Raw genomic sequence first — 14305 nt, 5'->3', positions numbered from 1 at the left:
AGAGAGAGAGAGAGAGAGAGAGAGAGAGAGAGAGAGAGAGAGAGAGAGAGAGAGAGAGGTTATTAACAGTGTACTCTGTTACATTATCCTGAAGTCAAGACAACGGACGTGAGGCTAGCAACCTCATCCCTAGTGAGTAACTGAGGAAAGAGAAAGAGGTCCCCTTTTTGTGTCAACCAGCAAAGAAATAGTGAAGAATTATAGCATGGTGCAGAGCTCGGCTCCCGTTTGCTAAATCCTTTGTTGACTTTCATTAAAAAGCAGCTTTGGAGAGAGAGAGAGAGAGAGAGAGAGAGAGAGAGAGAGAGAGAGAGAGAATTAAATTTTCTTTGAGAAGTAGAATTTGCTAAATAGATTTTATTTTAAATGGGTATCCGCATGAAATAATAAAACTGTCTGGGTAGAGAAATAAGAAAGTTTTGGCAGTAGAAAATAAAAAAGAAGTTTTTTTTTATTAACTGAATAGTAAAAAATAATTATTAATTAACGGTAAATAAATAGAAAAGTAAGCAATTTTGTGGTTTTAAATGCACTGTATTTATCATATTTGCTTTTATCAGTGTAAGCAGTTGTGATCATTTTTCAGCGGCATTTGGCTGGATGCAGTTTTCAAAGAGAAGCCACTGGAAAAAAATTTCGTTTTTCACTTGCCCTTTTTTTTTTATTTTATGATGCATTCTAGGTGTACATATATCTTGGTTTTTGACTGACGCAGAATCAGTATCTGCGATAAACTTTGAGCCTAACCGTAGAATATAAAATTAGCTAGAGAACTTCGGTATCTCTAAGAAATTATGACATTAGATCTTAGTGATTCCGCATCAGTGCTATTGTCTTACTGCATTTAAGGCTTTTAAATCTTAGGCTTCATCTAAGAAAATAAATTCACATCTATTTCCGAAACAATTTAAAAGTTGCGAATTATCTTTGAGAAGACGCGACTCATTCCATGAATTTTTTTTCTTTTTTTTTTTTTTTTTATCTGATCAAAGGCGTTTGATAACTAGGATGTGGCTTGTAAAACCGTCCGTCCCTTCCTTCACTGTTCACGAACTTGAGGAGTGAGCTGGAAGAAGAGAACGTTCGCCCGAGAACCATTCATATAGGGAAAATGTTTTTCTTTCCCTTCTCAGGTCACCGAAGAGATTTTTGGGTGCTTCCGAACTTCCAAATTCTTGGTGCGTGACTGATGGTCTCACGGGGAGGCGGAGGCGGAGGCGGAGGCTTTTTCCGTACCCCAATTTTTGAGCTGTCGTGACCCAGGGACAAGTTTATTTGTCTTGAAAGACAAATAAAGCGACTTAACGATTTTCGAATGCACGGGGTTTTGGCGGAAGATGTCTGCATTCGCCAAATGACTCTTTGTGTGCGTGTGTGTGTGTGTATGTTTATGTGTGTGGGTACTTGGGTAGGTGATTGGTAATATATATATATATATATATATATATATATATATATATATATATATATATATATATATATATATATATATATATATATATATATATATATACAGTATATATATGTATATATACAGTATATATATATATATATAGCTTATAATTCTTTTAAATTACATTTTCGTTATGAAAACACGCTCATATGATAATCCAGTCTAGATATATGCTTGCTTCCAAAACTATAAAAAATGGATCCAAACCATTATAGCTTGTGAGGTTTTATTTGCAGCCTTCATTTTGATGTTTTAATATACTATTTAGTTTTACCTTTATAACAACATACCCAAAAACATTATAATTATTAATGATAAGTAAAACTCCAGTAATTATTATTATTATTATTATTATTATTATTATTATTATTATTATTGAGGAGGTACAAAACATTTTTGGCGAAACATGAATTAAATTCTAAATTTTACATCAATGTGCTAATTTGCCATTTAATGTAGTCCGCAAATTTAAAGAGAAAAAAACCAGGGAATCGAAGTTACTCAGATGATTCATGAGAATAAATTTAACAGTCAAATTATAGAGCACAGATAAGCTGGTAGGTTTAGTATAAACTTCTTCAAAGTAAAGTATAGCCATCAGTAAGAATGTTTCCGAGACTGCAATGAATTTTCTGTCTTTACGCTCAAGAGAACAACAAATTCCCTGTGACATCTCTGAGGCAGAGGCGTGAAACCTTCTCATTGCGATACTCAACAACGCACGGGAAGAAATGCTGCAACGGTCATGTTTCTCATTTTGTTTCTTTGTTCCTTGTCAGAAATAAAAAAAAAAGTGAAGAAATGTCTGAGGATAAAATATACAGTATATATTTTGTTAAAGCATTATTATAAAATGGCCTAAAGTGAATGTATGCTTATTAATATTCATCTCAGTTTTAGAGTAGCAGCGTGGCATCTTATATCGAGTGTATGTACTAAGTCGTAGGAGATGAAGGTCTCTCTCTCTCTCTCTCTCTCTCTCTCTCTCTCTCTCTCTCTCTCTCTCTCTCTCTCTCTCTAATAATTAACTGTCTTACAGCATGAGAACTATGATTTGTAAGGTGACGAGAGGGACTACTCAGTATTCTGACTTAGCCCCTGACCTGAGGTCAAATGTGACGATTAAGTAGAAAGAATATTGGCTTTAAAGAACATTGGCTTTACCCAAATATAAAAGGCAAGCAACCCTTATAGGTCTATCACCCGAGAAAATGAATCGAATCACTTCCTGCAAAGTAAAACAAAAATGATCACGGGTAACTCCGTTTAAAAATAAACGTAGTTACCTGCGATCAGTCCTCTTTTGTGTCGCGTCCCTTGCGCCGGAGTTATGAAAGGAAACAACTATCCCGGTATAACCTTCCATTATTCCCTCTGCAACAGCCAACGAAACCTCGGGGCAGAATGATTACGGCCACAATTTCCTCCTCTCTCTTTCAGGAAGGAATGGAGTCATGAAGCGGAGTGACTGTGGCTTTATCACGGAATGAGAGGATCCTTTACCGCTGATGTCCTAGAGAACGCCGACGAGGAGTTGCAGCCGACGAAAAATCTGCTGTCAGAGTTTTTCTGGGAAAGGATTTTGCGAGCTGAGAGGTGAGATATTTCCTGAAATATTTTTTTTTTATTTTTAGAAAATTATGAACTTAAATCAAGTTTAGGCTTTAGAACATTATGGAAAAAAGGGGTGGGTTTCTGTTGCTTAATTTCTTTAGCAGTATTTTTATATAGTATTCAAGGCAGTGTCGTATTTCTAAAGGAAATTTTTAACTTAGGCAAGAGAATTCCACGTAGATTTTTTTTTTTTTAGGTTTTCCTTCTTCTAATAAACGTATTGACTCTATGCTGCATTGTTAATGTTGATAATGGTTTGATCACTTTTATTATGGCTGTTATTTTATATAGCTGTTCGTTAGTCAAAGTTTGATTTGAATGAAAAATTTAGTTTTGTTTCAAAAGAATTTCCACTAAATCATCATTATCATTTGTCACATCGATAAAACCATCTATGACACAAATCCATAGAAACCTCAAATCATTTGGGTTTTCCCTGGCAATCGTTTGATGTTGTTAAAGGTATTGTTTTCATTTTATCATCATACTGTTATTATTTTATTAACATAATGATTGTTGTTGTGGTTGTTAGTGTTACTGTTATTTTGGTAGTGTTGGTCTTAACATTATTAACATATATTCATATATTTTATTTCTGAAAAATACAATTTAACCAATAGGACTTGAGATCATGAAAATGCCGAATTTTTCGCTGCTAATCGACCTCAATATATTCGTTACGCCTTTCTCTTTCACGCCTGTTCTCTTTTGGTGGGCGTACTTGGGTTGGGAATGAGTGTTCATGATTTGATCGTAAGGGCATATACATTCTGTTTCCACAGTTAAGGAAATCCAGTGCAAGCCTGTTTCACATATGTGTACATATATATATATATATATATATATATATATATATATATATATATATATATATATATATATATATATATATATATATATATATATATATATATATATATATATATATACATATATACATATACATATACATATACATAAGGGGAAAATCAAAAGGGTCACCAATTTATTTCGACCCAGATTTTTAGGATAATATAACCGGTGAGTTGGGGGAGAGAGGTGTTCGTATTTCCGTTGTCTAAGTTCCGAAGAAAATTCCAGTGATAGATATCACCGAAGTTATAATTTCATCCTTGAAGTTGACACTCGAAACTTCCTGTTACGTGAGATACGTGAGAGAGGTTTGATATTTCATAGGCTTGAGTTTAATTGTAAGGAAGTTTTCAAGCACATTTACTTTCGTTTAGTATCGATACCGCTGACGTGGACATTTATTTTAAGGTAAAAAGGCTTCATTTTGGTTTCTCATTGTGTACTACAATGAAGTAGCCCCAATTTAATTCAAATCAATCCAGGAATTTCAAGGTAAAGGTCAAAGCGTTGACTACTGAAGCCAAGCAGTAGGTCAACGCTTATTCCGTTCAGCTGTAGAACAATAAAAGGAGAGTAACCAAATATGTACCTGAATATGCGCGGTATTGCACCGGTACTTCTGTAAGGCACGATTCCTCGCCTACCCTAACTCGCAAAAGTTTGATAAATGGCAAAAATGACCTGTTTCAATTTTAGTCCTCTATGCCTCAGAAAGGAATAGTCTTATTTATATGAACTCCGAGGATGCTAGTTTAGTCACAGAACGAAAAAGGAAGGAAAGGGAATTAAAAGAAAGATATCAGTAAAGAATATTTTTCTTTCCTGGGAAAACATAGTGTGGTAATAAAGACGTGCGAAGCGACAACTTACGACAGCGCGTTCAAAACAGAAGCCCTGCAGGTCAGTAAGGAGAATGCGAGAGGTTGTCAGCGATGTGACCTGTTGTCAGTCACTAGCTAGCTTCTGGTGTCTGACGTGGAAGGTACAAAAGGAATCACAAGGAACTCCTGATTTTGATACTGAAAATAACTGTGTATTTTTCACTGCAGTTTTCATGGGAGATTCACAAACAATTCCGTTTTAATTGTCTTGCTCTTTCTTTCATAAAATTGCAACTCTCTCTGCAAAGAAGAAACAAGCCTAACTCCCTATCGCCATCTCATGCACCTCTGTTCTCGTCCTATTTTGTTCATTTATTATTTGAGGCAAATGTTACTTAGTATTTCTAGGCCAAGACTCCAAATTGCGATGCTCCAAGATATATAAAAAAAAAATCTTTGGAAGTCACTGAAATATTCAGATTGATGAAGGCGCAAAAAAAAAGTAAAAAAATGGGCCGAAGTTTCTTCGGCGCAATCGAGTTTTCTGTACAGCGTGGGAAATTATGCCCCAGAAGAACAGAGTTCATATCCAGAGCGTGTCAGCATTCACGACGAAAAGAAGCTGCTGCGCCTTTTTTTTTTTTTTCAAATAATGCATTCAGTCTCTGTGGAAAGGAAAAAAACTTGTTAAGAAATGTCGTTTCAGTGTGAGATCCAAAGAAAGGCAGAGAAACGAAGAGAGAGAGAGAGAGAGAATGAGAGAGAGAGAATTACACTTTTAATGTGGTTCGGATTCCACAATAAACTGTAGGTCCCGTTGCTAGGTAACCAATTGGTTCTTAGCCACGTAAAATAAATCTAATCCTTCGGGCCAGCCTTGGAAGAGCTGTTAATCAGCTCAGTGGTCTGGTTAAACTAAGGTATACTTAACTACTCTCTTCCTTACGAGGAAATTGTAACCACATTTTCTCAAAAAAAAAAAACCTTCTCATCCGAGCCACTTAGATCAAAAGAAATAAAAACATGGGAATGCAGTTAGTCAGATGTTTGATCCTGCTCTTATTCGCACCTTAAAACGATAAACAGTCTGATATCTACGAGTATATGGACATGGGAAGTCTGGTTAAGTGTTCATCGCAAATTTATTAAATATTACCTCTCGGATATAGTAAACTATAGCTTAACCCAGCAATCTCTACTACTAGCACACACTCTCTCTCTCTCTCTCTCTCTCTCTCTCTCTCTCTCTCTCTCTCAGAGTGAATTATGAAACTGCGGATGGCGAAAGTTACAAAGGTCTTGAACGATCGTCTCGGCAGCAACTTCGTCAGAACTCTCCGTTCAGAAGCAAGAATTTTCTAAAGTTTTTAAGTGTGCTTGTGGGCGAGTGTGTGGTGTATGTGTGTGTGTGTGTGCGTGCGCGTGTGTGCGTGATTGTGGGAAGTGAAAGGTTTGGTTTGGGGAGGTAACGCTGCTGTCTCTTATCCACATTTCATTCCAAAGGAGACTTTATTATCAGGAAAGAGAAAAATTGTCTTCTTTATGAAGCAAGTTTCTGGACTTCTTTTATCTGCCGTGTTTCGAGGTATTGTCAAATTGTATGCTTACACGTATTCCTTTTGCACTGCTTTTATATGATTGTTTTTCCATGTTAATTCCAGTTGTTTTCCTGTTAGTTGTAGCAGAGGGTGAGTGAAAAATGAAATCATCGTTTTCTTAACGCCTTAGGTTAGCGTCCCTTTGACATTTGTTCATACAAATAGAGACGAAGTTGTGAACCAGAAGTGCTTCCATAAATTCCCCGGTCTGTAAAATGTAGCTAGTGACCTCAACCTCAATTGTGAAATTGAATATGAAAATATTCTGTTTCAGACACGGGCAGAAAGCAAAGGGATGGGTATTAATTATGTTTCCGAGTGATAAACAACTTACAGGTTCATAATATGACGTGTATGTGTATGTGTGTGTGCGTAAGAGAATGAGAAAGAAATAACAGTTTACATGGCTACCATATTTCTTCCCAATATTATTTTTGTTGGAACTAAACATTGCAAACTTCCCATGAGTGGGGTAAGCACCCTTCTTCACCATATCTCCCTAGTTTCATCCTACAATTCCGAAATTCCATAATGGGCTGCGTATTAAGGACTTCCATGCTCCGTAGCAATCGCTTATTCCTTCGACACCACTGCAACTGTATAATAGGAGCAGCATTCCCTGTAATGGAATGTCATCATGCAAATGACGGGGGAGAGGACGTAGGATGACTGAGATTTATTGCTGTAATTAAAGCACGAGATGATTCATCTCGAAATCTGGGAGTGGCGTAGTTCCAGTGTTACGTGCAATCATGTCACTGAATGACTCAGACACTGGAATTATCTTCCGATATGAAGGTTATATTGAGTCTTGATATCAGTATAACCTTTATATTGGAAGATGATTTCAGCTCCTGAGTCTATCACTGAATGACTCAGGAGCTGGAATCATCTTCAATATAAAGGTTATATTGATGTCAAGACTTACTGATAGGTGATGGGAAGAAACATGTTTTGTCGACCAACTTTATTCTTCGCACGTTGTGTGTGTGTGTGTGTGTCTGCGTGTGTGTGTGTGAGAGAGAGAGAGAGAGAGAGAGAGAGAGAGAGAGAGAGAGAGAGAGAGAGAGATAGTATCCATGACAAACATGGGCTTTTCATTTGAGTTGGTCTTTGCAGAACACTTTCTATTGGTGAATCAGCAAAACTTAAGGAAGTGATATATATGAGAAATAACGAAACATTTGTATCCAAATGATAAATGAACGATTTAGCATCTCGCTGAAAAGTTTTCCAGTTAGAAATTAACCATTTAAAAAATCTTTTTTTAATCAATCGCCGTCATTAAATGTGCAGATACGTGTATGGACAGTATTACTTAAAAGAAGCCTTATATTTTCCCATACACAGATGAAACAGTGTAGACCAAACATCCTTCAGCGATTATTATCTGCTTTACGCAATACTCAAGGAAAAATACACACAAAGGTTATTAAGATTATAAGAAGGAAGGTCGTCTTGCATACATGTTTCATTGAAAATGATGACTGCATCAGCGGAGCTCAATTTCCGACAAAGTTTCTCTATTTTTAAAACAATTGCTTTTTCTGTTGGGGAAAGGTCACGTAGCATTTGTCCCGTATTCATTTCATCGAAGCGAGGCTACAGACTCACACGATAACGTTCTGTGACCTTCCCGTGATGAAATGAATTGAGCGCAATTATGACGTGACCTTTACTCCACATAGAAAGTGACTGTTTAAAAATTAACCTCCGCTGATGCAGCCATGGTTTTTAATGAAACAGTGGTAATTATTATCATAATCCCGTTATATTCTCGCTAACAAGTTAAACATTTCTGGTAGGGACTTTTATTATTTTTAATAATTTTGGTATAGCTTTTAGTAAACAGAAGTTATTAATGAACGAAACAAAACAAAAGACCACATAGGTTCATGTAAGGGAACTTAAATTCAAGGTAAGAGAAGGCTGGGGCACGGAGGCTACGGCAGAGCCCCAGGTATGGAGCCACTTGATATATGACAAAAATGTGACGCCTGATACCAAAACGCCTCAGAGGCAGCTTTAAGTTGCTTGAGTAAAACAGAACTGAAGGAGACGCCGAGTAACCTCAGCCACCAGATTTTTGTTTCGTTAACTTGTTGAAAGACATGTCTGGAGTGAGGAATCACAGAATATATATGTTTATATTTATATCTATATATATATATATATATATATATATATATATATATATATATTTTATATATATATATATATATATATATATATATATATATATTATATATATATATATATATATATATATATAAATATATATATATATATATATATATATATATATATATATATTTATATATATATATATATATATATATATATATATATATATATATATATATATATATATATATATGTATATATATATATCCACGAGTGTTTATAAATACTTGCATAGAACCAATTATTACCGGAAACATTGTTATAAGCTGTTACTGATATGATTTTTACGGCGAATCTACTACCTAATATATATGTTAGCATCATGCAATTCTGTACAAGTTTGATATCAAGTATGTCAGAAATTCCGTTGCCAGTACCGAAATTCCATTTATTCTAACCCTTGCGGACACAGAATATCTATTTTCCAGGAAAATTAATCCCTTTTCCTGCCTCTGCGCCTCCCTGTAACCTCGCCCCCCACCCCCCTGCAGCATTAAATTAATAATTGACAGGGCGATGGTTACTCTCAATTCCATTACTCTTTCAAGGTCGTTGTGTGAATCCTGTTGTCAATTAAGGGCCTGTTATTTAACCCCTGTGCCGAAAGTATACAAGCTATAGATTACATTCTTTATAAGCAAATAAGCGCTCTTTTTCATCATATTTTTCATTCAATAGGCGGTATTTCTCTTCGTCGAAAAGTAACAGTAATCGTACCATTTCATAAAACCTCTTGAATTTTAAAGTACATCCAAGACTTGGATATCAAGTCATCTCCTTTGTGTCACAGTTTTCTCATTGCGTTTCCAATTCTCGCCCTTACTGAATTCCACATATTGGTACTTGATTGAAGGCTACGTCGTATAAGGGTTTTTAAAGTTATTTATCAGAGAGAGAGAGAGAGAGAGAGAGAGAGAGAGAGAGAGAGAGAGAGAGAGAGAGATAGATAATATTATTATCACACCCATTCTTTCAAATGTAAAGTGACATTTCAGCTAAACCTCTATTTGAGTTTTATCTTCGTTCGATTATTTTCAGGAGAAATTGCCTTTTTATGGTTAGTTTCAAAAACTCCCTTGCTGCAAAAGCAAAACGACCGACAAAATTGGTTTTGTGTCCAATTCACACACCTTTAAACATAAGGCAACCTTTTGTGCAGTACGGCGTTTGGATGTAATGATTTTGGAGTATTTGGTTAAAATTTCAGACGAGAGAAAGAAATTCTTAGAATAAAATTTCTCAATAAAAGATAAGTTTTTCTCTTGTAATTACTGGGAGGGATTAATGAATAATTTTAACTGAACTTCCCTGTACCTGAAAAATTACTATTTTTAACACATAAATAAAACAATGTACGGTTTCAAGGCGATAACCCACACAAAAACCCAAAAGAGATATCCACTGCCCTGATTGGTTCCCTTCAAGCTTGTGAGAGCCAGTAAAATTCTCGAAACTTGATAAAAGCAAATCAGTTTTGCTATTCGTTTTGATTGGAACGATACCCAGGCTTTGGCCTATCAACGGGAACCCACAATATAAGCGTTATTTGGTTCTATATACAAAACTTCCTTTTCCCTCGTGTCCAAAAAAAAAAAAAATGGATCGAATTTTTTATAATCTTTAAGATATGGTTGCAAACCATATCTTCAATATTATACCTATGGATTATTTACCTTAAAAGAGAAGAGGAAGATATATAATGATGCGATAATGGTTTTGATAAAAGTTCATAAAGAACAAATTCTCATTCTGATTATTCTGTCATAGACACAGACAGAATTTAAGAGTGATCAAAAACTCTGTGGCTCACATTATAATGTGTGTATTTGCAAGAAAAAGAGAAAGACAGAACAGTTTCTAGAACTATCATATTTCTTCCCAATATTTTTATTTTTTCGAAATAAACCTTGCAAACTTCCCACGAGTGAGATAATAATTCTTCCTCGCAATATCTGCATAGTTTCATTCAACAATTCAGAAATTCCGTAATGAGCTGTTTACTAAGGATTTCCCTGTTCCGTAGCAACCACTCATTCCCTCGGCGCCTTTTCAACTGTATAAAAGCAGTAGCTTTCCCTTTAATGGAATGTCATCATGCAAACGACAGGGGACCTGTGAGATGACTTAGGGCAGTGGTTCTTAACCAGGGGTGCGAGGATGCCTATGAATAATTAAAGCAAAATATACGAGTATTTTTATATCCGCATTTTATATTTTTTATGCAAAAAAATTTAAAAAAATAAAATAATTAATAATAATAATAATAATATTATTATTATTATTATTATTATTATTATTATTATTATTATTATTATTATTATTATTATTATTATTATATCAGCTTTGTATTTTACCCCATTTTTTCACTTCAGCAATTCAGGGGGTGCGAGAATTGACTGGTGATTTAAAAGGGGTGCATACATTGAAAAAGCTTAAGAACCACTGACTTAGGGTGACTGAGATTCATTACCATAATTAAACCACAAGATGATTTATCTCGAAGATTGGGAGTGGGATCGTTATTGTACCGCGGGAAAATATCACTGAATGACTATGTAGCTAGAACTATCTTTCACTGTAAAGGTTACCTTGAAATCAAGACTTACTAATCAGTGATGGGAAGGAATTATTCTTTGTCAACCAAGTTTATCCTTTGCCCGATAAATGATGCGAAAGTAAATTTCTCTATCTTAAACTTACGAGAAAAATTTTCATTTAAAACTCTTATAGGCTAACCTTATAGAAACTTCCATTCCCTCGGTAAACACATGGACAATCTCTACACAGTGTTTACCGGCCAATTGATGGTTTGTTTATATTTTGATGCACCTCAACTTTACCTTACACATCGTTTTTCAGATATTTTATTTTATAACATTTTATTGTGTCAATAAGGTAATGCAATGTAACGTTGCGAAATGCCTTCGGCGACAATGAAGTGTGATTAGATGTACTGATGCCTTTTCCTGGATGTCCGTGTGATATATATAAAAGTGAATGTTTGTATGTTTGCTTGTATGTTTGTGCGCTATAGAAATCCGAACCGTTTAATCTATCTAGACGAAATTTGGCACGTGGCCGTCTTTGACCCAACTTAGATAATAGGACAGGTTTCAAATCCGTACACCCGCCCCCTTCCCTTCCCCTACCTTTGTAATTTATGTGGTGAATAAAATCTACGGGTTTATCATACCTCACTTCATGTACTCGAGACCATTATTGAAAATGCTTTTCAGTTAACCACTGTAACACCTGGATAAAAAGGACGACAGCACAATAACAGCCACCTTAGTAATGCCTGGATAATAGGGCCAGGCAGCACAGTAATACCTGGTTAAAGGTGACAAACAGCACAGTAATACCTGGTTAAAGGTGACAGACACTACAGTAATACCTGGATAAAAGGACAGTCACCACAGTGATACCTGGATAAAAGGGACAGACAGCACAGTAATGACTGGATAAAAGGGGCAGTCAGCACAGTAATATCTGGATAAAAGGACAGTCACCACAGTAATACCTGGATAAAAGGGACAGACAGCATAGTTGATACAGTGTTTAGGAAGGAAGGACAACATAGAAATTATATGTTGACGTATGACTTGCATTTAGAATGATCAAAGTTGCGAAACGGAATTAACAGAAAACAAAAAAGTTTAAAAGAGACCAGCGCAAAATATCGCGTCGAGACCCATTTTGATATTGCACGCATCTGAAGTTTTCTCGTCAAAAAACAATAAATGTCGAGAAAATGTTTTATCTGAGAGAGAGCCAAGACTTCCTCTGGAAGCGGCATTTGCATAATGCTTTCATTCATGAGAAGTCAGATATCCTAAAGAGTCGATTTTTGTGCTTCTTCTTCTCCTCTCTTCATTTTTGGTAAATGGTTTTTCATGTTTGTGGTCTGGATTAACGAATTTGCAAATGGAGTATTTTACTGAAATGAGGCGATAAGAAAAACGTAAAAGAAATATGGTTATTTTTTGGTTTAAAGTAGACGCTCGAGTAACGTAATACGATTACCGAAAACTAAGAAACAATGCAGTTAGTTACTGATGATAAGTACTTAGATAAAATTCTACAGAAATAAAACGCTTCTCATAAAACCTTTGGATAATGCATTTTCCTCTCTATATTCTTGTTGGTAAAAATTGACTTACACTTTTAATAACCTAATGCATTTGTGTAATTTCATGTTTTTACTCTAGAATAAAAAAATTGAAAAGGGGGTAGGGTGAAGTGCCACGTGAAATAGAGGTTTCCCAAGCTTTCCATCCAAGATCATTTTCATTTTTAACCATTGCCTGAGGATAGGTTATCTCAAAAACCTTTTCCTCTCCTATGTCTCAAAATAACCATGAATATAAAAAAGAAAGGAAGAAAAGACAGGGCTTAATCACGACGGAAACAACAAACTTTGGATCAATTATAATACCTTAACGCACCATCACAAATACAACCAGTCACTTCTGTACAGCTAAAGCATAATTTTTCAGCAATTATCAACGGGTCATCTTGACTCATTATTCTCTTGCTGTGCTTTTTATTAAACTACCACAATAAGGTGCAAGTATTCGTTAAACTTAAACCAGAATGAGTCTCAGAGCATGAATATTCACTTCATAGGAAGTCCACGAGGGTAATATCACTTATCACAGCTCTGGCCCTGGCACAGACAGAACTTCCAAAGAACTAGTGACAGAAAGGAAAGAAAGTAATTGCCAGGAACTAAAGACGGAAATAAACATAAATATAACAGAAATCAAGTGAAAATGGGGTCGAACACCTTTCGTACTTAGAAGGGGTATTGAATTGAATTGATTGAATAATAGAATTTAGACCAAAGGCCACGCACTGGGACCAATTAGGTCGCACGAGAAGGTCCTTGATTTCTTTTCCTAAATATGAGAGTTCTTTTAATCCAGTGATTCTGGCGACCTTGCTGAGGACTGTGTTTTCAAGATATCTTACACACACCAAAAATATCAAGAAAGTTATGAAATCAGGCTTTTCCAAACTTTATTTTTTTTTATTCTGTGCACAAGGTTGCCATCGCTGCTCGACTTTTTTTTTTATGATAGACTGTAGTTTTTTGGTTTTTCACGGAGTGAAGCATTACACGGTAACACGCAAACATTTATATATATATATATATATATATATATATATATATATATATATATATATATATATATATATATATATATATACTGTATATATATATATATATATATATATATATATATATATATATATATATATATATATATATATATATATATATATATGTATATGTGTGTGTGTGTGTGTGTGTGTGTAATTTCAGGAAGGCTCTTTAAGTAATATTGATATTCTTTCATTATGATTTGAGTTTGCTAGCATTTACTCTTCGTAGAGAGCTTTAAAATGACCTTTTGGTGGCTCTTCGGTGACCCTTCCGCTACTAAGGAGATTAAAGTCTTCCCCCAAAATGCAGAAGAGGAAAGGACCGGGTCACCTGAAAGAGAAAAAAAATATATAAAAAAAAAACATTTATTAAAATGTGCTAAAATGTGAAAAATAATTTTTTGAGACACACCAGGCTTTTCTTACAGTTAATTATGTCTACAAAAATAAAAGCGTGGGCGCCAAAAAGAAATATATTTTTATCTCTTTTAGCATTTCCTTCCATGTTTGGCCGCCAACGCTTTTATTTCTGTAGACATGATTAATTGTAAGAAAATCCCTGAATAGATTAATCACTGGCTGCCGGACGAGGGATGAATAAATTCTTAACAATATAC

The 14305-nt window shown here is 35.0% G+C and overlaps 1 protein-coding gene across 1 annotated transcript in view; it reads right to left on the bottom strand.

Moving 5' to 3' along the window:
* Positions 1-1134: 1134 nt before the first annotated feature.
* LOC136824978 (uncharacterized) overlaps positions 1135-14305 on the bottom strand; it is a 20977-nt gene continuing 7806 nt past the window's right edge. Inside the window, exon 4 of the mRNA XM_067080964.1 lies at positions 1135-1279. Coding sequence (XP_066937065.1) covers positions 1135-1279 — 145 coding nt within the window. The remainder of the gene's footprint in view (positions 1280-14305) is intronic.

The sequence above is a fragment of the Macrobrachium rosenbergii genome, chromosome 36 (genome assembly GCF_040412425.1).
Source record: "Macrobrachium rosenbergii isolate ZJJX-2024 chromosome 36, ASM4041242v1, whole genome shotgun sequence".
NCBI classification, from domain to species: domain Eukaryota; kingdom Metazoa; phylum Arthropoda; class Malacostraca; order Decapoda; family Palaemonidae; genus Macrobrachium; species Macrobrachium rosenbergii.
The sequence above is the reverse complement of the archived record's forward strand: the minus strand, read 5'-3'. Positions and strand labels throughout refer to the sequence as shown.